This window comes from Cheilinus undulatus, linkage group 18 (assembly GCF_018320785.1).
Source record: "Cheilinus undulatus linkage group 18, ASM1832078v1, whole genome shotgun sequence".
Lineage (NCBI taxonomy): Eukaryota > Metazoa > Chordata > Actinopteri > Labriformes > Labridae > Cheilinus > Cheilinus undulatus.
The window spans coordinates 27848073-27872042 of record NC_054882.1 but is presented as its reverse complement, the minus strand read 5'-3'; the positions used below and the strand labels follow the sequence as shown (position 1 = coordinate 27872042).

The 23970-nt window shown below is 40.5% G+C and overlaps 2 protein-coding genes across 7 annotated transcripts in view; one reads left to right on the top strand and one right to left on the bottom strand.

Annotated features, from left to right (window-relative positions):
* Window positions 1-109: 109 nt before the first annotated feature.
* Window positions 110-15540, bottom strand: inf2 (inverted formin 2). 6 transcript variants are annotated; one of them, XM_041812650.1, is made up of 24 exons: window positions 15339-15540; window positions 11943-12344; window positions 11286-11401; window positions 10925-11084; window positions 8965-8998; window positions 8570-8711; window positions 8328-8460; window positions 8015-8112; window positions 6371-6905; window positions 5806-5951; window positions 5638-5699; window positions 5454-5556; window positions 5251-5336; window positions 5038-5138; window positions 4314-4384; window positions 4119-4226; window positions 3961-4031; window positions 3745-3865; window positions 3465-3629; window positions 3104-3206; window positions 2853-3002; window positions 1724-2584; window positions 1399-1452; window positions 110-653 (listed from the first exon to the last, which is right to left on the bottom strand). In XM_041812650.1, the coding sequence occupies exons 2-23, from the start codon at window positions 12337-12339 to the stop codon at window positions 1400-1402; spliced, it is 3816 nt and encodes a 1271-aa protein (XP_041668584.1). In that variant the 5' UTR covers window positions 12340-12344; window positions 15339-15540; the 3' UTR covers window positions 110-653; window position 1399. The 6 variants fall into 6 exon arrangements, 5 of the variants coding, with proteins under 5 accessions (XP_041668584.1, XP_041668586.1, XP_041668585.1 ...); XM_041812651.1 differs by lacking the exon at window positions 110-653 and adding an exon at window positions 660-1254; XR_005993293.1 differs by having other exon boundaries at window positions 1121-2584.
* Window positions 15541-23356: 7816 nt separating this feature from the next.
* The window catches only part of dnajc17 (DnaJ (Hsp40) homolog, subfamily C, member 17), a 56598-nt gene continuing 55984 nt past the window's right edge, over window positions 23357-23970 (top strand). Inside the window, exon 1 of the mRNA XM_041813406.1 lies at window positions 23357-23528. Coding sequence (XP_041669340.1) covers window positions 23448-23528 — 81 coding nt within the window. The 5' untranslated portion in view covers window positions 23357-23447. The remainder of the gene's footprint in view (window positions 23529-23970) is intronic.

Genomic DNA, 23970 nt, shown 5'->3' with positions numbered 1-23970 from the left:
ACTGGCCCCTTGATGATCAAACCCACAGACACACACTGCAACACCACAATAATGGGACTTTTGTTTGCTTCATAGTGCCTTTTCATGACTGTGATATCAAACACAAGAGTTGAACAGTAAAATCACTTTTATTAAAATATATTAAACATTAAAAGTTACAATCCATTAAATGCTTTTCTGATATTTCTCATTAGAGATCATCTTGTTAATATATATGTATATAAAGTTTAAATTAAGACATGTATTTAAAGCATTTTTTTTATGAATTAAACATCTTGCACCAAACACTGCATCTTTTCTTTCTGCACAAGTTAATAGAGCTCATAGCAAAAACACATTTACTGCATTTAACTGTACAAAACATAGAAAGCATATTCCACTTCTTTTTGTCTGAATCCAAAGCAATCATTATACACAAAAGCTGCAACTCATTTACATAAAGTGACATGTTAACATTCTTTCGTTGACAGTTCCAGCTTCAGATGAGTTTCCTCTTCTTGTCTTGAAAACAAATCACTGCAAAAGGAAGACTTCTGCATCCACCCCAGAGTCAAATCTTGTGTTTTCTCAATAAATAAAATAAACTTCAGTCCATCCAGTTCGGTAGCATTAACATTTTCTTTTCCCTCTTGATTTTCTTTTTCTGGAGTCACCTAGGGAGAAAAAGACTTTAATGAATGAATGGATTCGACATTTTTAAATTAAAGTCTTTAATTATTTTTTATAGGCCAGCATATTTACAGCAAGATAAATATGTTAACTTGGATTAGAATTTATTTCCATTGTGGATTCTAATGACTTGACTAAATCGGCTTTATGGTGTTACGGTTTTCTTTTCTGGTGGTAAACACGTTTTAATTAACACAGAATGAAGTTAGATCAGCAGTTTAAACAAAGGAAGCACACGAGACTGTTAGTAGGTTAACCAGTCTCATTGCAGAATGGACAGGAAAATATGGAGAGTAGAGACACAAAAGTGACAACTTTTATGAAATAACTCAGTCCACAATGACTACACAATGACTCCACAAACTGCAAGGCTGTGTAAGATCAGAACACTGTGGTGTTAGATTTTTCAAAGTGCTGATTAAATAAGATTAACTTCTTAACATCAGAGTACCTTTAGGGTTAGTTCTCTCCTCATCTGATGCACATTAGAAACACCTCAACATACATTTGGCTGAATGCTGTTAGGATTTTGGGCCTGACCACAACTGACTTGCACAAGCATTGAAGAGAGAGCAAGTGCTAAAGCTGGACAACAGAGACAAATGAAATCCAGTTAATCCAGTTAGACCAACAAATGATGTGTTATTCAGGACAAAGCTTTGACGGTGACTGAACTCATTAGGATGATGTTCCTGCTTACAGTTTTGCCATCCCACCGTTTTGACCTACCTCACTGCAACACACAGCCTTTTTTATGTCTAGTGTGTCCTTTCCCACTGTTACCTTGTGTTTCAGAATGGAGAACAGAGAATTCAAACACACTGGCCATATTGACATCCATTCAATATTCAATCAAGGGCTTCACACTGCATCCAAACTCTTTAATAAAATGCATGTCACATGCTAAATACTTAATATACACTAAAACAGCCTAAGCATAAAATATAAAATGTTAAAAGGAATAAAAACAACACAAATAAGGAGTTCCCTTTAAGACACATCAAACGACTAACATTCCCAACATTTTCTTTATTGGTGGATATGGATGGCATACCTGAATTACTCTTCTTTTTGCTTCGTCTAAAGATGCTCCCTTGTTTCTTTGGTTCAGGTCTAACTGATGGGGATATTGATTCAGAGACTGATGGCAGATCTTGGATATCTGATTCCTGCCCATCTGGGACGTCAAACCCCTCGATACCCTCACCGAGTTTGGCCACATTCCCTTTGGGGTCTGATTGTTTATGGCTGATGATGTCATCTTGCTTGCACGTTTTTACGATAATGTGTTCCTGCTTTTCTTGTCCTGCAGTCTCTGCTGAATGGCTTTTATTAATTTCACCTTTCTCTTCTTCTCTTATATTGCTTTTACTTACTTGTGTCACATTGTCTGTATTAACTGAAGGACTTTCCTTAAGTTGAACATTAACACTAATGTCTGCAGGCTCCTCAGGTATAGCCCTCTCTGGTACTGAGCTGGGCGTGCTGTCTAAGACAGCCTCTAGTAGGTCTAAATCTGAGAGGGAAGACGGGCTGATGGCGCTGGTCTCAGTTGAACCCAATGAAAAGCCGTTTGTTGTAGGATGACATGTCTGATATTCCTCTTCAGCCTGAGGCTGTGTCATATCCAGCAGTAAAATTGAAGGTTCCTGTGGGTGTTGCTTCTCCTGCAGTGATGTTGGCCTTTCCAGGGGTGCCTGTGTTGTCATGGCTGGTTTTATTGGGGGTGTGCTGGGAGGTGCAGCTGGCCCGTCTTGCACTGCACTCTCCAGCGCCAGAGGAGCCTCTTCTGAAGGGCTGATGAAGCCGTTCACTTCGCCTGCGGTGACTGGGTGACCCTCTGTCTGAGGTTTGGTGGGCGCGGAAATGGTGGCTGTTTCTGCGGCTTCTTCTTCGACAGGCTTCACACTTGATCCTGAGGGGGAGAAGGAGGTGGTAGTGATGGGGAGTTAGACATTATGTATTTAACATGGGGTGATGATTCCAATGGAGAAGCATGAATATAAAATGCTAGTGTAGCTTGCTAAAGCGAAAAGCAGTGGAATTAGCGAACAATGGAAGTGGGGTTATACTGCAACAAAGAAAAAGCCAATATGAAGTGGCAGGGCTGCGTTGTGGCTCGCAGTAAATGGCTCAGAGGCGGAGCAAATCTGCAAATGTAGGCCACAATCTCTTGTCCTTACCAGACGGGGTATCCCTATGCTTTTCACTAGAAGGGAGGCTTTCCGAATCGCACCTTGGCCTGGTCTTTCTTAAGCTGAAACCTTTCCTGATATCCGCCAGGAGGTGATCGATGATGCAGCCGTCATTCTGTGGCACAAAGCCTTTCTTGACTAGTAAAGAGGAGTAAAAAGAAGGCTTTAAATGCATGCAGTTCAACTGACATATCTTCAAGGAATTTCCAGTGTTGAAAAGAGGGCTGTTCACAGCTTACTTATTTTTCCGTTCTCTCCCTTCTGTCTCTTGGATTCTTCCTCTGCCAGCTGCTTCTTTCTCTTCTCTGCCTTGGCCGCCTGCTCTCTTCTCGTTTTGTTTTCCTGTTATCAAAGTTAGGATGTCACTCACTGCCAAGTACAAAATGTACTTAGCAATTTGTGTCTGTATCATTTGGGCTGACATCTCCAGGCTTTCCCACAGTATTATGCTTTTATGTTACAAAGATATTACTGCACTCATAACCCTACAGCTGACTTTAAAAAAACACACGGTGTCTAAAACAGCTCAACATGATAGTTTTAAACATCTAGTGTACAAAAAGCTGCAAACATTTTCAGATAGTTTTGGATCTCCCTGACCTTCAGCGCTTTAATGAAAAGTCCTCGAAAAGTCTTGATGGTTCCAAAGAGTTCCTCGAGTGACAGCTTATTTGAGTCTTCGCATAAATACACAGCTAGATCGCTCTTTTTCTTCTCAATGGCAGTGAACCTTTCAGTCAGAGCCTGACACGCCTCCACGCTTTCCTGCAGTAGACAAAAAAGGGAGAAATTTTGGGCTTTGGATCAAGCTTTCAAACAGCTCTGAGTCATAAAGCGTTGGCTTGGTTTGAAGGCAAGACAGAGTGTATCATCAGCTTACTTCAATAACTTTGGCATACTGCTCTTTAACCTCTTCAACAGAGTTGGAGACCTTCTTGGCCGTCTCGTTCAGTCGTTTTAGTAAGGCACTGGCTTCTGACTGAACAGAGTCCAGATTAACTCTGAGGACAAAGAGTAAAACCTTCACTAATGTGTCTGTTACAGTACACTGAGGGCCAATTAAAATGGCTAAAGTAGATGTTAAAGGTTTCTTTACCCTGCTGCTTTCTCACAGATCTCGATATCTTCTGGCAGATCCAGCAGTTCTGGGTGGTTAACCTCTGCTTCCTGTAAAAACAGCCACATTGTCTAATTAAGTAGGTTCATAAATGTAGAAAGGAAAACACTTAAGCAGCTGTGAGCCAGTAAGTGTACCTCCAGGATGTGATGAAGCAGTGTAATGCGGCTCTTGTTGGCTTTCGTTTCTGTAAGCTTGAGCAGAGAGCTGATCTTGAACCCCTCGGCGTTCCCTGTGTGACTTCCCTGAAAGTGGAACGATAATTAAAAATGCAAGCTCTTTCTAAATGTCAGCTTCACTAAAATAAACATGAGACTAAAGAGCATTCTCACATAGTTAAGAAAATTTCCAACGTCAAGGATGAGTCTGCAGAAACTGGGCATGAGAGTGCTCTCTCTGATGGCTGAAAAATCAGATACAAGGTGTTAAATGACAATAAATGATATACACTCACCGCCCACTTTATTTGGTACACCTGTTCAAAAGCTTGTTAAGACAAATGGCTAATAAGACAATCAACTTGATGCATTTAGGCATGTGGACATGATCAAGATGACTTGAGCATCAGAATGGGGATTTGAGTGACTTTGAACATGGCATGATTGTTGGTGCCAGACAGGCTGGTCTGAGAATTTCAGAAACTGCTGATGTCCTGGGATTTTCACCCACAACCATCTCTTGGGTTTAAGGAGAATGGTCCAAAAAAAAAGGTAACATATTCAGGGAGGTAGTTGTGTGGATGAAAATGCCTTTTTGATGTCAGAGGAGAGTGGGCAGACTGGTTTGAGATGATAGAATAGAGCACCTTTGGGATGTGGTGGAACAGGAGATGCCCATCATGGATGTGCAGCCGACAAATCTGCAGTAACTGCGTGATGCTATCATATCAATGACCTAAAATCTCTGAGGAATATTCCCTACATGTTGTTGAAACTATGCCACAAAGAATAAAAGCAGTTCTGACGGGGCTTTGACTCTGTATTAGCCAGGTGTACCTAATTAAATGGCTGGTGGGTGTATATTTTCTGCTGGATGGCATGTGAAGGCTTCACTTACACTGGCAGGCCTCTTCCACCAGCTTAACTTTAGGTTTGAGCATCTCCAACACTGAAGAAGTCTCCTCGCACAACAACATGCACTCAATCCTCAGCTGATAACTGAGGACAAACACCAGAGAAAGTCAATCAGGAGCAGAGTACGACAGCAGAGATTGGCCTTAGAATATAATGAATGCACATAATTAAACAGCACTTAGGTAAGAAAAGCTACCATGGCACTGTGAGCAGGAAGGTGTAAAAACGATCAACATTTGCCAGCTTCTCTTTTTCTCCTTGGAATGATTTCAAGTTTTCAATCTACATAAAAAACAAAAAACAAAACAGTGAGTCATGCATTCGCCATTTTCAAGTGAGTCCTTGGTGGCAGATCCGTGAGGGATAAAAGCACAAAGGAGAAGAATTTAAAGTACAAACCTCGTGCTTCTCAGGTAGGAGCTTCAGAAGCTGTTTGAGCACCTCCACATCAAACCTAGAACGGTCCCCTTTCTGAATCATGGCTACAAAGTCCTCATTTGTGCTGGACAGAGACAAGCGTTTATTAAAAGTGTGCAGGAAAGTGTTGGAAAAAAAAAAAACATTAAAATATTTAATAACTCACCATTTAAACTGCTTTAGGAATATGTTTAAATTCAAGTTTTTCTTTGGATCAATAAATGTAATCTATAAAAAAAAGAGACATATTGATTATTCAACTTTAATAATCAGGCATGCGTTTTCGGAGAGCTACAGGCTCCAAGGAGCTATGTCGAGTGTTGACCAAGCACACCTCTTTAGGCTCCTTCTTGACAGGTGCAGCTGCCCCCTTGTCTTTGTGCTCGGTCACTGGGAGACAGAACAGCTGCTCGATACTGCTGTAGTCCGGCTCCCGAGGAGGAGGCTCCTTCTGAACCGAGGCCCACATGGAGGGACCATCTGTGTGTAGGTGCAGGGAGAGAAAGAAAGCAACCTGTCATGAGCTAATATGTATCTAAAACTAATTTAAAGTAATGTTTCCTCGCTTACATCAGAGCAATTCTGCACAAATATCATCAAAAAAAGAGAAATGGTCTATTTAGTTTCCCTTTAGTAGAGCAGATCCATCAGTTATTTTTTACACATTATTTTTTTACACAGCAACTTCTGCACTCACATTACACTTTAAACATAAAATGGCCTAAAAGGGTGAGAAAATCTTGACGGATGGTGGCTAAACTTTTTAAAAAGTGATTTTACTTCATAATTTGGGAATGCATCAAAGCTGTGTTGACACTCTTCATATTAGATTCAGCCATTATAAAGAAAAATGATAGATTGTAACAATTTCAGCCTTCACAAATGTTTTATTGTCTCACCCGTTACAGCTCGGAGTTTCTGCCAGTTGAGCTTTTTCATCCTCAGGGTGGGGCATCGGCTCGTCTTTGCAGGCGCAGCATAACCAAGCACCTGACTGCTCTGAGCCATTATCATGCCTGGGGGAGGAGGAGGTGGAGGCGGCATCCCCGGTAAGGGAGGTGGTGGTGGTGGTCCGCCACCCATCCCTGGTAGGGGCGGTGGAGGTGGCGGAGGAGCCATGCCAGGAAGTGGTGGTGGAGGCGGCGGAGGAGCCATGCCAGGAAGTGGTGGTGGTGGCGGCGGCGGCGGCATCCCGGGTAACGGAGGAGGTGGCGGAGGTCCACCGAACCCTCCAGGGAGCGGTGGTGGAGGAGGTGGGGGTGGAGGAGGAGGTGGAGCTCCGCTGATGCCAGGGGGTAGGGGAGGAGGAGGGGGAGGAGGTGGAGGGGGAGGTGGAGGAGGAGAGGCACACAACGGCTTCTGAGAAGAAGTGATGATTGTGTCTGTCTTTTTATCATCCTCATAATCCAGACCAGTTTGAACAGCTTTATCCACCTTCACAAAAAAAAACACAAACAGATGAATATTTACAAATAAACCCCCCACTCAATTATTCTCTACCTCCCACAGCCACATATCAAAGTTAACTTGCAAAAAGCGCTTGCAGAGGCAATGCATGTCCAAGCTACAGCAGTTTCAATATAACAGCATGGGTGCAATTAGCCAATAGTATGCTTGGAGCAAATCAGCTTGATGTCAGCTGATGAGGGCTTGCCTGACATCTGCTGATCTTGAATATATGGCATTGCTTGACTCTGTGGCCTGCCTAAACCACCGCTATACGCTCAATTTTGCCACATTTTCATCCCTATTAAGTGGCTTTTTCTCCGGGTAAAAAACATTAAATATGGTTATCACAGCTTAACTTTACAATAGACCTTGATTTTGCTGACCTCCACAGGCCCCAGGTTTGGCAGGGCCCCAGGAAGTTCTCCACTTTATCCTCCCTTATAGGCGGCCATGACCAAATGAGACAACCCTTCAAGCTTTTGATATGTAATCACTAATCATCAACAGCATAACCTAAACAGTAGTGACGACAATACCGTTCATTACCTCTGCCAAGGAGGTTATGTGATCGGCAGGGTTTCTTAGTTTGTTAGTAACATGACTCAAAACGTTATGGATGAATTTTGATGAAAATTTTCAGGAAATGTCAGAAATGGCATAAGGAAGAGCTGACTAGATTTTGGGAGTGATCCGGATCACTGTCTGGATCCAGGAATTTTTAAAGGATTCTTTACTATTGGGAAATAGGGCTAATGGCGGAGGTCTGCGCTCTCCGAGTGCTTTTCTAGTTTCTACTGTGAGTAAAAAAATTCTTGTTGCCTTTGTTTGGAGAGAGCCTTAAAAAATCTCTTATTTGAAGGGCCACGTAGCCCTGGCACTTCACTATAACTCTCCATCTCACCAATGAGGACACCTTACACCTAGATATGAACCTGCAAAATGTAGGGCTAGGGCCAAAGTCTCACTCTTATGCAGCCATCTTTATCCTTTAGCATCCTCCTACAGTCTGTTTTGCCTGCTTTGTTTTATCTCATCTAGCACTTAAATTGCTTTCACGTGTTCAAACATTGAAAAAAAAAAAAGGCTTCATCCACCTTCATGATGAGTCCATCCAATTCATGGTGATCTGTAACACTGCTCCCTTTAGAGAACATCAGCCGCTGCATGATCTTCTCACAGGTCTCCATCTGAGCTGGAGCAAAAAAACACACAGATAAGCTGTTACTACTGAACTCCCCAGAACAAGAGCTTTCATCCTCTGTGTCAACAGCTACTTCAGTTTCATCCCTAGGATCTGTTTTCCTGAATCATCGCTCATCTTTACACATGACTCACTGAGGAGGCTATTAGCTAGCCATTAGCCTCTTCAGAGAGTTGACCCTTATTTCAGTTTCATTGTAAACTTACAGTCCTGGGCCAGCAAAGTGGCTCTGTTTGTGATAGCCTCCAGAGCCAGCCAAATATCCGAACGGCTTGGGCCAAGCACCAACATCGTCTGCAGGATGGACAGCAGCTGCAGAGAGGCTGGAGAGCTGCTCACCTACACACAGTAACACATAAATATGCACAAATTATGTGGAGTCTTCTTGCTAGCAGATTTTAGAGGGAGATTTTAGGATGAAACTTTCAAAGAAAACAACAAGGAGCACCTTGTTAAAGAGTGTAGTGAAAACCTCCAGGTGATTACTCATGTCAATGCCCCCGTACACACGCAGCAGCTCCTCCTCATCCTCAGCCATTGCTTCTTCAAAAGCTTCACATTGAATGATCAAATCTTCATCCTCCTGCTCCCTGCACACCACACATATACAGATTACAGCTGGAGACACTTTCTTTAATTTAAATGCCATTTTCACATCTTAGAAGGCAGTGATGAATCACTCACTGATTGTTGCAAATTTACCAAAGTGTTTTTCCAAAAAGGAACCTTTTTACTTGAAATGAAAATGAACTTTAAGAGTAACCTTTAAAAAAGTCTTTGGTGCATAAAAGCTCCCTTAACAGTATGATATAATCAAATGCGAGCAATGAAAGGAGGGCTCACCTTAACTTTGGCAGAATATCAAGAAGTTGGAGTCCTGTGAGACAGAAATCAAAGTCCAGAGTATCACAACAAAGCACAACTATCAGCTTTTAAGAAAGTTTATCTTGTAAGGTGACACATATCCATCCTCCACAGTCACATATGTTAGTTTTGTTTTAGAGATGGCAGGAAGTCACAGGTGAGCAATCACAGAGGAGGAGTGGCTGCACAAATGGCTGATTGCTCCAAGGTGGTGGCTGGCATTTTAGGTGATTTAGAAGGGTTTGCGTATTGTAGATGAAACTATGGCATGCTTTCAAAGTGGCATGAATCTACTAATCTTTGGGACATTTCACATTGATGCCTCATGGGAAAAATGTCACCTCTGAACTCAAAGTCCACATTTAATCCTGTTCTGATCTAGCAATGCTGGGAAAGACTCAACAGGCAACAAGAGCTGTGAACTGAAAATAAATGGATGGAAGATGGCCGACTTATCCTTCATTAGAGGTGAAAGTAATTACATTTCCCTAAAAAGAAACGACTATAGAGACTACTTATGAGAAAAATAAACAAAGAATGTGCAATGCTGGGATGCTGGTGGCCTAGTGGTTAGTTGCATAGGTGTTGGCTGAATCCCAAAGTCCACACTCACAGTCTCTTCAACTTTTGCAGAATATTCCCTGTATATGCATGCATACTTAGTGCTGCCCCATTGTGAAATCATCAAGGCACACTACAGGATTTTTAAATCTGATACAATTTTAAAACCGTGGGAAAAAAAAGGATTAATCTCCCTGTTGCTTAATTTTGAAATTCCACAATATTGTATCTAAAACTATTTGTTTTATTTTGTTTTTTTGTACTACCTTAAACTAAGGATAAATCACTTCCTTCCTGAAAAATGGAACTTTGGGTAGATCAAGAATCATGACATGAAAGAAACCACATAAAAGGAACTTATTGGTTTGCAAATGAAGGGGTGCTACATAGCAAAGGTTCAGGAGCAGGACCACACCTCAACTGTGCCTCTTCCTTCATTTCTATTAAAAAGAGCAGTGCAATGTACTTCTGGCTTTCTAATGTGACCATGCCCCCAACTGGGGGAAAACAAGCCCACAGCGGTAACAACGCAATTTTGTTGTTTTTTTTTTTTGCCTTAAACAATTAAAAAGCCATAAGGCATGTTTTGAAAGAGGTAAAGCGGACAAATGTTTGACCAGTGCTGTGTTCTTAATCACCTCAAGCTCGCTCTGACAGCAGGAGCTGTAGTCTGTCTGCCTGTTAACAGCTTTTTCAGACATTCACCAACTTATTATCCTCATTCAAGTGTTAGGATCCAACACACATAAAGTATGTGATGTTGGTGTATGACATAAATGTCCTTCATTATGTTTATTTCGCTGACCAATAACCATTAAGCTGTATGGTTCTCATATTTTGAGCTTTTAAATCCCTAATGACCCAATCTTTCCCATTTTCCCCAGAAAGGGGCGGGACTGGCACTGTTTGGATGGGTTGCTCTTATCTATGAGTTCAATCCTGCCCCTCTCATGCCCTTTTATTTTCGTATTCCCCAAATTTCATGGCACATCTTGTTTTCAGGAAATGTCATAATAGTGTGGCCTTTTACTCCTCAAGCATTCTTGGACTCTGTCTCTATCCACTTTATCCACTGTTGCAACTCAATAAAGCCAGGAAAGCCAAAAAGAAAGAAAAATGCTCATTCCTTATCCACCTGTGGATTGCTGTGTTTCTCAGAGATTTTGTCAAAGGGAGAATGAGGCCATTAGACCTATTCTTAGACAGACCCAGTGACAGAGATATTTGTAATAAAGCTCCTGCTGATGGCCTGTTTTCCCTTCTCTGCACTCACTAAAAGCACTTGAGTGGAATACTATTTACCAGGATGTGACCTCGCTCATAAGACCACACAGACTCCTCAGTAATTGTTAAATGGCAGCTGAAAAGAGAAACCTACCAATAAACTCCTTCCTCGTCTTATCTCTCTTCCTGAGGTCATCTGTCCCGAAGATGATGGCGTTGATGACACTAAGGAGTGTCACCATGTATGGAACATTATCTGTGGCCTGCATTTCATTCATGATCACGCTGAAGCGATACTGCTGTGTCTTCACACCCTGAATAAGAAATCAAAGTCAGCACAAGCATCATTACAAGACTGATTTTACTGATTTATACAACTTGTGCATACAATCCACCACTAGAGGGCATTATAAGGCAGTGTATTAACCCAGAATGATGATGTAGGGTCATGTGAGGTAAATCCTAATACAGCTTAACTTTTCAAAAACAGATGTTGAGAGTGTGACTCTGCTTGCCTTGTAGTGGTCCAGGGCGTCCAGTGCCAGGCAGTGGCCTTCTGCAGAGAACATGCTGAGGGCAGCCAGCAGCTCAAATACTTGCTTCTTCACCATGATGTTGGAAGTGTCCAAAGCTGTGGAGCACCAGGAAAAAACACATATTGAGAAATCATCTATGTCTTTTTCTCTTCAAACAAGCCTTAATCTCTTCACCCTCCCCTCCCTCGAGTAAAGACCAAAGCGCAGCGCTTTGTTTCAGTCTTTAAGGCAGCTTAATTTGAACTTTGCCTTCTATAGAATTGATGTTCTGCAGGACATAAATATGTGTTTATTTAAAATCTGATATTCAAAATAGACCGTGACAGTATGTTTTTGATGTGTGAAGCAGCCTTTCATGATTCATCTTTGCACATAAAGCTGGATACATGTCTGAAAGATGAATGTTAGCAGAGTGAGTCACAGAGAACCATTTAATCCCCTGAGTTATGACCAGTTAAATAGATATTACAAATTATGTAAAATAGCAAGGCCTCAAGTCCTTCATCTTCCTTTTGAATGCACGTTGACCTAAATATCTTGACTAAATTGTTCTGCATACTTCAAATAATTTCTTTAATTGCATGTGGAAGGAGACCCTTAGTCATAATCTTTTGATACTAAAAGAATATGCTCAACCTTGTGAGAGCTTCCGTATGTATCCCTCGTTCTCTATAATGAAGTGGATCCCTGCAGAGGAGTTCATGACCGCACGCACACAGCTGACGCAGGTGAGTTGCAGGAGGGCGTCAGCAATACGAGAGCATCCCCGCCCGGAGAGCCGGTCCAGAGCTTCCAGGAGGAGATCCAACCCGCTCAGCTCCAAGAACTGCACCATCCATGTCTGGTCGCTGCCCTCCAGGCGCCGCTTCAAGCCTGAGTAGTTGACCACAGTGGGGACCTGCAGCAGCCTGATGCACAGCTCTGGATCGGCGCTCTCCAAGTTGGCCTCCTGCTGGGTGTCTGAGTCCTGTGAGGAGCCCAAGCGGCCCCTGACAGCCGCCCACTTGTTCTTTACTTCAGATTTCCCTGACATGATGGCTGTGGAAGAAGACGGGGGTGCAGAATTTAGTCATTGTTTATGTATGCAGATCACTCTCAGCAATTAATTTTATTAAAAATCAGCTTGTTTTCGCCCACAGAAGGTGCCTGTTTGCAGAGATGCCCAATGATATTTGTCAAGTGTACAGTGTCACCATTGCTATCCAGACCACAGGAAGCAGGCCAACATGAGGCCTTATCAGACAGGAAAAAACGAGGAGAATAGGAAATGATAACTCTGCACATTTATGACAGCAGTCCAGTCATTGCCTGCTCTGCCAAACATTCCAACTTAATCCTGTTTGAAAGAGAAAAGTGACTCTTAGTCAGCTCAACTGAGCTCACAAAGCCAGGCTCAGTGGTGTCTGGACAGCACATTTAATGATAAACAATATAAGTAAAAGCGTTTTCAAGGCTATAACTCGGATAAACATTGGAAAACATGCACAAGGTACACTTATAACAAGCTTGTAGAAAGAGATTTCACAATCATCATACCAACAAATCTTACATTGACCTGAAAGCAAACATTGATCCCACAAGGACCTCAAGTTTTCTGGCGTAGCCCCAGAGCACAGTGGCCTCTTTACACCCAGCTGTCTCACCTCTAAGCTTCTAAAAACCATCCACTTCATTTCATGCAACTAGAATAAACACGTTCCCACACGCTAATAGAATCAGCAGGATAAGGGCTCAGACCAAAAAAGGGGAAAACTTTCTCCATAACTAAAAATACTTTCTCTCTGCTGTGGCATGGTTACATTAGGTGCTGTGGAATAAACGAACAGTGTAGGTTGTTCTCCTGTTGTTGATTTCCTATATACAAATGAGACATCAAAGTATGAGCATGCTCAAACAAAATGATCCCCACAAAGTGAGCCAGCCTGGAAGAATTCTGAAAGTCTTGTTTCGTTGCTGCTTCATCAGTAAACCACACACAGTTACATACAGCAAGCAAATATCTTGCATTCCTCGTCCACGCAGGGAACAGAAGTAATGGCTTGTGAAAAATCCCACAAATTGGATTTCTATTCACTCACTATAGTCAAGGTGAAGTAAAGCTTTTTTGTTTTCTCACATTTTCTGGCAGTGCATTTGTCAGCTCTGACTGCAGCGTTTCAGTCCCGCTGCCAGTGTGAGAGTGTTACCGTGGCAGCAAGCAGGCTGACAATGGCGTTTCACAATAGGCCTTCACAATACTCTTCAAAGAGCCGTGCTCATCAGCCACAAAATGGGAGGAATTCAATGCTCTCTGCACCCATATTAGCTAATGACAGAAACACCCAGTCACCATTTAATCACTGTCTGATTCAGGCGTAACATCGTATTTTCATGCTCTGAGTGAGAAGGGAACAAAAAGCTGCAAGTTGATGCATGTAATCCGGAGAATTTTCACAATCAAGAAAACTTGTTAAACAATTGGGATATATCAGAGGGCTTTTGTGAAATTGATTCATTTCCTGCAAAGTCAGAGTTATGACTAAGACATATCAAGGGAAACTGCATGAGTGGGTGAGTGTCTGTGTCATGTGGACAACCCAGCATGGCTCAGGAACTTTTCACAAGGAAGGGAAGGGCTTTCCCGAAACAGGAAACTTGGCTCGAGATAAACACACTGGTGTGACAGCTCGTGTTCCTCTTCTGCAATTTTAGTTTCATTCCTTGAGATGTTGGTTTGACCACTGGAAACCGGGTACTTTCCATGGATGCGCAAACATTTTGGCCATGGTTTGGCAATGTCAAAGATCAGGGACAAACCATTTACTAATTCTTTTGTGCACTCCCTCCAATACAAACAACTCTCACTTGCAGACCTTGTCTGCCAGCTCTCCCACATGTATCTCTAATAGCAGGCTGATTCACTGAGCACAGGACAAGCCTACTCATCTGTTCTCTGGTTCAGTCGCCCACACAGCAGCCCACTACTGTACAGCATCAACACTTATGAGCATGCAGAAACACTTGCCTGGATTGATTTCCTGTGAAGCATATGCAAAAGCTTATGCATTATAATGTTGTCTGCTAATTTCAGCAATAACTAATTAGTAAACCAACTAATAGATTTAGGGAAAAAATAGAATCTTACACTGAACAGGAACTGCACAATTTCCTCATTTTTTCCTTCCACAGAAAAATGGGATATAATGAGATGACGGATGAGGATGCATACACAAAATTAGATTTTAGCTTGTTAGCACTAAAATTATAATAATGATGATTTACAGTACAAACACGTTGACAAACTTAACATATGTTACACAGATATAAAATGCAGATTATCCATATTTTATCCCAAATCTTACAGTGTTTGCATAGGGAATATTATAATAGAGAACATCTGGTAGTCATTAAACTGGTATCCTAACCTCCTCTACTTCCCTCCCTGCTATTTAAGGGAGTAACCGACATGCCTGCAAAGTCCACAAGCACATTTTTGGAGTTGAATGTGTCTTTTTATTGTAGTTTCGTTTTCCTTTATTCCCACACCGCCTGATGCTTTTTTCAGTCTCTGTAAGATTGAGTTAACACCTGCATGGTGGCATAACTGACAGCCCACATGGGTAAGCACAGCCTTAAATCTGGAATCCACAGTTCAAGTGGATTTTGCCAGCTCTCTTTTTTTTCAAAGCAGCCTTCCTTCTCTTCATTCTGTTCAAAGCGAGAAGGTTTTCAGGGATCACTCTTTTACCATCGACAGGATGGCAGTACAAACTGTGACACCACAGTAGGTGCTATTTTCAATCTGCATTATACATGGGTTTGTTATGATCAAAGGGGACCTGAAATACCGACATTAGCGGTGAGACATCATTACTTTGCGTTGCGATTTCCCCCCACATACCAGAAGACATAACGGGACTGGTCACCTCACAGAGGCAAGTAAGAGACGGCGGGAAAAGAAAACCTTAAAGCGACACAATAATGCTAGTGAATCATCTCAGGACACTGTTGCATCAATTCAGATCATTATTATGACTGACTGAGACACCTTACCTGTTTTTATTCCATAAAAATGCACTTGGAAGAATCACGTCCGCCGCTCTGTCTCAGGATAGGGATTTCTTTTTCAAGCATCCAGACAACCTCCGATCCTGCGAAATAATAAAACATGGAGCCCTGAGAATCTCTGCACTGAATGGCAGGTCAAGCCTTGTGTAGTATGCGGATGGCACTGCTGTCTTATCGTTAAGGCTACTGGGCTTTCACTCACTTGTGTGAGACTGGCAGTGTGAAGAGAGAAACACTATCTGGTGGAAGTATCCGTCAAGCTCTTTCAGAATAAAACCTGCACATGCTGGCACAGAATCCTTAAAAACTTCACATATAGTAAACCTCTGTACAGCTATACATGTCGAATTAGAGTAGAGACACTATGATAAAAATATGCATTAAGTATGGATGCAACAAAGGTGGTGGAGAACGACGAAGTATTAAAAAGGCTGTATTTCTAAAAGGCATCAACATTTTCGTATTCCTATAATGTCAAGCAAGGATTTGTTTTATGTCAGACATATTACAACATAATATTTATCACTTTAAAATAAAAAAAAATGTTTCTAATATAAAGTTGATGTTTGGAATACAGAAGCTTTCCGTTAGAGAATGCCGTTGAGCGTTTAGCTAGCTAAACAAGCTAGCCAAAAAAACTGACTCCACAGTTTACATATCAGGAATCATAAACCGAATGTATTGCTAAATGAACACATTTCCTGTTATTGAGAATATAAACAGAACAGTTAATCGGGTAAAATGGTATTTTAAATGGTATTCCTTTCCAACATTGTCCAACAGAGAGTAGCCAACATTATTGATTTTTCTTTTAGCGTAGCCAACGTTTTAGCATAGACTAGCTCATTAGCATTAGCCTTCAGCAGCTATTTCACTAACTACAGTAACCAAAGAAAGGCCATTTATGGAGTTTAAAGTTCATACACAGACACAACCAAACATGTTATTATTGTTCAAAGCTTGTCTAACCTTGGTGTTAGGATAGTTATCACACAGAAGATGTAAGTGTCGTTGAACATTTCAGTCAAGTCATCTTAATCATATTTATGGATACGTAGATGCCGCATCTGCTAAGTTGATATCTATGTTCTTACTTGTCACCAAGCAACAGGCTACTGGAAATGGCTACTTGAGAAACAATTCAAGATTCGGTTTTTGAAAACATGCATCCAGTTTTGAACTCTAATTTCCGGTTATATATACAGTATTTAACTCTGAAGGCAGCACTGCTGCATTTCCGCCCTTATTAGGTCTGCTGTTGTCTGGCTTGAAGCTGTTTGTGATGCTGAATGCAGCCAGTGGTCGGACCCTCCTCCCACACTCCTTCTCCCCATCCCATTTGATAGATCCGACCTCGGGCGGGCAGTCTCTGTTGGAGGGAAATTAACTCGGGCTCTCTGATCATCTGGGCAATACATTCTGCCTGACACTGTTACAGAATCTATCAAACTCTTGAGTTAATTAGGTTTTCTCTGAAAGCAGAAGACAATGTAGCAAGCTTTCAGAGTGCATGAATCTGGATGCCCCTTAAAGGCTCCATACAAAGGCTACTTGAACATTTTTATCCCTAAATTACAGCTGTCAAAAGATTATTTTTTAAATTCTAATTAATCTTAGGATTTTTGTTGTAAATCACGATTAATCACACCCTTTTTAGCCCATTTTAAAAGTCAACTATTTTGCATTCAGAGCTGTTTTTGTCAAGATCAGTCTGGCTGTGATCGCAGCTCTCAGACACCTGCTCTTGCAGACCACTACTGTGAGAAGCCACATCTGTAAGGGAGGAAATATATGCTAAAACTTGAGGTAGTAAAAATGTTTTTTTTTTTTTTTTACTTGAATAAAAATAAAATAAAAAGAATGAAAACATGAAATGAAACTATGTAAAAAAAAAATTCGGTCACATGGTCACCATTTTGGCCCCCTTTTCTCACGAACAGCTTCCCGAGTTACTTCTACCTTCTCAGCCTAGAACTTTTGCTTTTCTCTAATGGCTCCTCGAACTTCTCCTTTTCTACTGGGTATCTCTGGACAGGGCTACTAGCCTTTCACCTGAACTTCCCTTTTGTTACAATGATGAAAAAATATGCACTTTTTATTCATAGTCTCCCTTTTAAATCTGGCTACATGACAAAGGTCATCAAAAAGTGCATAAAACACAGCAACAGAGCTGTATTTAAACATAACCTGAGGTAGTAGAAATTTTTTTTTTTACTTAAATAAAAATAAAATAAAGAGAATGAAAACATGAAATGAAATTCTGCATGGCTGCTAACCTTTACCTGAACTTCCCTTTTTTTTTTCAAGCACTTTTTGATCAAACTTAACACTTACACTATGTGATTAGTAAATGCTGTGCTGCACAAGCTAATTTGATTATACTTAAAGATCAATAAATGCTCTTCTGTTGCTATTCTGGCTTGAAAATGTTATTCTGGCCTCCCTTTTTGTCATCATGACTACCTGCAGCATCATTCTGTCTTCTCGTACGGTGTCTGTGAGGTCTAACTTCCTGCATACCTCCTCTCTATGAAGGGTCTAACCTGAGATACATACCTCATCTGTGACCTCAAACTAGGATCCACTTGACATTACCCAGTCATGAACTACATAAAAGCTAAATCTGCACAGTTGTCGCTACAGTTGAAAAGGACATATCTGAAATACTGTGGGAATTTATGAAAACCCGCGAAACAGGTTGCCCTCTGCATCTCGCATGACCACAGGCTGGGCCACTTGGGGATTAGTTCTGGGCCGCATATGGCCTCTAATTGAATAGGCCTGCTGTACACCTTTGACGCTTTTTCAAATCTCATAAACCAATATTTTATTTACGAAAAAATAGCTACATAGCTTACATAGCTAAGGCTAAAGCAAAAGAAGCTACATTAGCTAAGTTAGTTTATGCTTTGTTTGCCAAAGCTAACTTAGCTACATTGGCATGTGGCGATGCTACCTATGTAGCTTACCTAGCAACGATAGGATTAGCTGTTTGTTAAAGCTTGCACTGCTCAAGATAAAGCTAACAAAGCTACACTAGCTTATGTAGTAATGTCAACAATGTAGGTAGCATAGCTTCATTCACTTTAGCTAAGGCGCTGTTTTACAAAACTTCTTCCCAAACCGGGTCTATACATAATTCAGTTCAAGATTACCTTTATTCTGTTTTATTAATGAAATGTGCTTTGTCTGTTATGTTCGCAATGTGTTTATTTCGTTAACGTAACTGCCAGGCTTTGTATGAGGGGAATTGAATTTTATAAAAACATTATGAGGGCGTTTCGTCATTTCAGTCCTGACACATACACCGTCCCACAGCAGCGGTCTGCAAGAGAGGGCATCGAAGATCTGAGGTCTGCAGCCTGACCCCTCTTGTTTTTATGTGGTTTTGGATTTTATCACTGTTTCAAACTAAGGGTAGGCTAATTGGCCTGTTTTGATATATAGATCTGCTTTTATAGGTAGATTAAAGATTTTATCATGATTTAAAGGGAAATGAGACATTAAGGAGCAGTGGTAGACTTATTTTTCCATCGCCATGGCAGTGCAGGGAGACAATGATGTGGCTTAAACAGAGTGTGCTGAAATGAAGCTGCAATGAATTAATTGCAAATTAAAAAAAAATAGTGCATTAATTGTGGACTTTGACTAATCACGATTAACTCTATTAATCTAGACAGCCCTAGCCTAAATTGTTGTTAAACTTTTAATTTAGCTCATTGTTACCATAAATAAGGTAACAATGAGAGTCTCAGGCTTATCTGGCAGAAGGACTTAAGGTTGAACATCCACAGGGACTCTTGGAAAAAGATAATTTCAAATGTAGGCTGGTTTACAAGGGAAATTCAGGCGAAGTTTACACACTATAAGATACTTCATCGGTATTACTTTACGCCTGTCCGTCTCCATGAAATGGGCTTATTAGAAAATAACTTATTCTGGAAATGTAAGAAGCATGAAGGTACCTTTATACATACAATGTGGGCCTGCTCCCTAGTGTTGCCCTTTTGGAGAGAGATCATTAAAACAATTCAGCAGTGGGTGGGCGTGCCGTGCCTGAATCAGTACAACTGTGCCTTCTAGGGGATACATCATGTTTACCTAAAGCCTCAATACATGCTTTGGCCCTCGTCCTAACAGGCTTTATTTCAGCTGCTAGAGTTATCCTCCGCAACTGGAAAAGAGAATTAAGACCTGAATATAAAGACTGGGTTATGTTAATGACAGAGAATGCATCATTTGAGTTAACGATAGCCAAACTACAGCACCGTAAAGAATCATATTTGCTCGTATGGAATCGGTTTCTGTCCTTTATTGAAGGATTAAACGTGTCATAGGAATTAGGAATTAGTTTTATGAAACGTTTATGAATTTACAGGCCCAGTGGATATAAATATTTCCACTTGTTTGGTAAGTCTGTCTGTGGCCCCTGTACATTATCATTGAGCTGTTGGATTTATGAACTGTATGGTATGTATTATGTTATAGCGACAATTCTGCTCTGTTAAGTCTGTGCCCCCTTTGTGTTTTTTTTTTGTTTTGTTTTGTTTTGTTTTTTGTTTTTGTTGGGTGTGGGATATATGTTGTCTTATTGTTTGTGATATACACATCTAACTGTCTTGAAAAAAAAAAAAAAAAAAATGAAAAAAAAACTTTTAATTTGGCTGATTGAAATGTACCTCAGTAAAATACAAGTTTAAGTATATACAGTGCTTAACGAATTTATCAGACCACCCTAACCCTAACCAAAGTAAGGTTTATGCCACAGCTGCCCTAAATTAACAGCATGGGTAATTACCAAAATCATTTTTTATGTTTCTGCAATGGTTAATACACAAATATGTAGAAGCTCTTTAACCCAAATGATATTTTTAATGTTTAAATATAATTATTATTGTTATCCATGAATTTTCAAATCTACTGATTTAAAAAAAACTGAAAAAATAGTAAAACACATTAATATTTCTTGATTAATATGTCAAATTATAGTTATTTACTTGCATTCCTGAACAGCAAAAGGGGTTTTAGTGGTTGAATGTTATGCTTGATTAATTTCTGACTTCTCAGAGAAGCCCAGTGAGCCGGCTCAAACTGGATGCATTCAGTTTGAAATCCCTCATTCCATTTCTGTTCAAAATGGTAAAATGTGGAGAGCTCACTGAAAATGAAAGAGTCCACATTAAAGCACTTCATGATGCTGGATGGTCTTTAAGAAAAATATGACAGGGGGTCTATTAAATTTGTTAGGCACTGTCCTCTATGAATTGTGTAGACAAGGGGCAAACATAAATTTGTGGCCCACAATCAAAAGGCCTACAAAGCACAGAGATCATATTTCATACTGCTCATATTAATCAATACAATAAAGGCCCACAAGGGTCATGCACTGATAACCACTGTGAGTTTATTTGCATTCCTCCTAGAAGATAGGAGTTTGTTAGATGTTGTTTTTCTTAAATGTAGCTGTAATTATATGAACAATAGCGTGTGACCATTTGGCTTTGTAGAGTTTCACTTCTCCAGTCAAACAGTTAATCTATTGTTGTGCTGCTGTACGTCCCACGAGCCCAAGTTTCAGCCCCATAAGATGTGTTGTCAGTTGTAAATCTATCTCAGAGACCACTGAGAAATCAGCACTGAAGGGACTCGAGTTACAACACCAAAGCCTGTCCAGGAAAGCTGCATTTCCATCCTGTTGTAATAACAATAATGGGAACACATGACACCCATTGAAAAGCTACTGAGCAAATATTACAGCTCATTATGGATGGCCTACAACTCTTTTGTTGAGCTAGTTGAACAGGATCATAAAAAACACCACCAGAACATGTAAGTCAACTGCATCATCATGTTTTATTTAATGTCTAGTGCACACGTATGTAGAAAGGCATTTTTAAGGGCACAAATAAATGCCCAGCAGCAAAACCTTTTACTTCAGAAGCATCTTTAAGTGTGTGTATTGTGTAAGAGATTATTGGATTTATTGTAGTTGCCCTAAAAAACCGAAGGGTCATTACAAGTGAATTAATGAGATAAACACATTTAACCCTATCAGTTCACAGTAAAGTGAAATGTCAATGTTTTCATATCGTCAAGCTAATGAAAGTGAAAACGTGGCATGTTTACTCCCACAGTCTTTCTCTAATCTACCAGTTCTTAGAAAAGTAGAGCTGTACTAAGACATGTCAGGACGTGTTCCTAATTCCACATTATTATTGGATCCCTCTGCCAAATGGAAGAGCAGACACCATTGGTTATCTTGGCAGACAAGCTACTCAGTTACAGGCAGATCTGGACAAGAAAGCATAAACAATTATTCATTTTGCGCTTCAGAATTTCTCTGGAAATGTGAAAGAATGTAGACTTACGTAGTGCCATAAAGCACACCCTGAAGCTTTTGTGCAGACAGATTGCCATTGTGTATTGGTATGTATGAATCCACTATCTCAAAATATTAGAAAATTACAGAACATCAGTCCAACAAAGGAATTATAATACAGAACTGATGATCTTTTGGAAAGAATGCTCATTTATGCAGTCAGTACTTGGTTAGTTCTGTAAAAATTACTGCATCTATGCAACATGACATGGAGGCGATCAGTCTGTGGCACTGCTGGGGTGCTATGAAGCCCAGGTTGCTCTGATAGCAGCCTTCAGCTCATCTGTATTGTTCAATCTGGTGTCTCTCATCTTCCTCTTAGTAATATCCAGAGATTCTCTGTGGGGTTCAGGTCAGACTAGTTGGCTGGCTAATCAAACACGGTAACACTATGATCACCAAACCAGTTTCTGGTAGTTTTGGCTTCACTGTTGGCAGGTGCCAAAAAGTGAAAATACAATATTGTTGATACAAGTCTTTGATATTCCCAATGAGAAACGGTTCTAACATAAGCAGTTGTCTGCTTACATTTTACAGTTGATACAAGGTGTCGCAGGGTGCAAATAATCCTACCTGCAGACTTAAGCAGGATAAACCATGATTCAAATGTCAACATAGGTGAGGCTGGGCTGCCCAAAATAAAAACAAAACATGAATGCATTTGTAGTAATCCTTTTGAAACAGGGGTTATCCACTGCCCTGCTTATGGCGAAGTCATACCATATAGGCTTCTCAAGCAGATATATAACTGCTATACAGGCAGACTTTCATAAAGTCAATGTTATACTTAATGATGCTGTTACATACATTTTCCACCAGAGGGAACTCGGTACTTAGCCTGCTGCTAAAACAATGATTCATATTTTACATTTCAGTCTGTAGTTTTGTGGAGTCTCTGTTTCTAAATTCATTTTCTTTCTTAATTTCTTATGTAGGGTATATAATCACGACAATGTGAAAAACTGCTCTGATTAAAATCAATCAAGAGGAACACATTTAAGGAAAAACAACAGCACATTTAATCTCCAAAAGAATCTGAATTCAACTTGACTGTGAAAAGTTCAACCGTGAGGAAAACGTCTTGCTTGTCAAAAAGAGAATAAATTGAAAACAATACCGTGTTTGAAATCTGGAGATGAAATTGTGGAATCGTTTTTGAGACCAGTATGACTGTGGTAAGATTACAGGAAGATAATACAAGACGGCTCCTGTTATCTGATAGAGAACTTGCTAAATGGGTGCCAGCTGGTCTGCACAGACTTTTGCAAATCAGGGTAAGAAGCCGTGGTAGCCTGGTGCCGTTGTGAAGTTCTGTCTTTGTAAAAACTGACATGCAGTCTCCTCACAGATCCTAAGTGCAAACGGTTATGGAAAAAGAGGCTTGCATGCATTGCAGGTTTTGTATTTTTAGTTCCCAAAAGGCAAAACGAAGGTTCCAACAATAAATGACAAAAAATAACCACAAATAAATACATTTTATATTTTAAAATAAGAAACAAATAGTCGGAATGTTTGAATTGAACCCAAAGGCAAACTGCGGAATAAAAAACTACACTTCCCAAGTTGCGTTGTACTTCCTGGTTGAAAGTTGGTGACGTCAAAATCATACTCCCTTGAACCGGAACAACAACAAATCGGTGTTTTAGCCCAACGCTAACGTAGCGTTCACGCTTGTGATTTTTCTGTGTTAGTGTGGAAGCTAGTTGCTGGAAGAAATGTCCGGAAAGGCCAAAGACATCCTACAGATGGACCTGTATGGTTTACTCGGCATTGAAAGCTCTGCTACAACGAAAGAGGTGTGTAAATTGGCTAGCTTTAGCCGTTAGGCTAGTTAGCTTTAAAGCCAATATTGAACTGTTAACGTCAGCTACGCGTGTTCTTAAGCACCTTAAATTAATTGAATGAACCAACAAATAAAATTCTGTGCATATTTTAACTGCGTTTCCTAAGTATTGTTTTTTACTTACTAAACGGTTTGTTTAGGAGCTAGTGGTGTTTGTTTGTTTCTACAGTTTGTCCGTTTAGTAAAGTATAACGCAATCAGTCTTTTTACCTGCTAAAAGACCTTCCAGGTAGGCAAATAAGAAATTAAAGTGACCAGAATCCCAAGGTTTAAAATGTGTTAGAAACAAACAAGCGCTCTGATTGTCAAACTAAGTTGTAACACGATGAAATGGCCACTTGATGGCGACATTGCACCACTCTGGTTTAATTATGTAGTTCACAAGTAACGGCACA

Excerpts from the sequence above, each read along its gene's own strand:
- inf2 (XM_041812649.1), bottom strand. The coding sequence starts at position 12,339 with ATGTCAGGGAAATCTGAAGTAAAGAACAAGTGGGCGGCTGTCAGGGGC. Across the intron at positions 11,085-11,285 it reads ACGCCCTGGACCACTACAAG|GGTGTGAAGACACAGCAGTA; the intron begins GCAAGCAGAGTC and ends TTTCTTATTCAG. Across the intron at positions 6,906-8,014 it reads TGGATGGACTCATCATGAAG|GTGGATAAAGCTGTTCAAAC; the intron begins GTGGATGAAGCC and ends TTTTTTGTGAAG.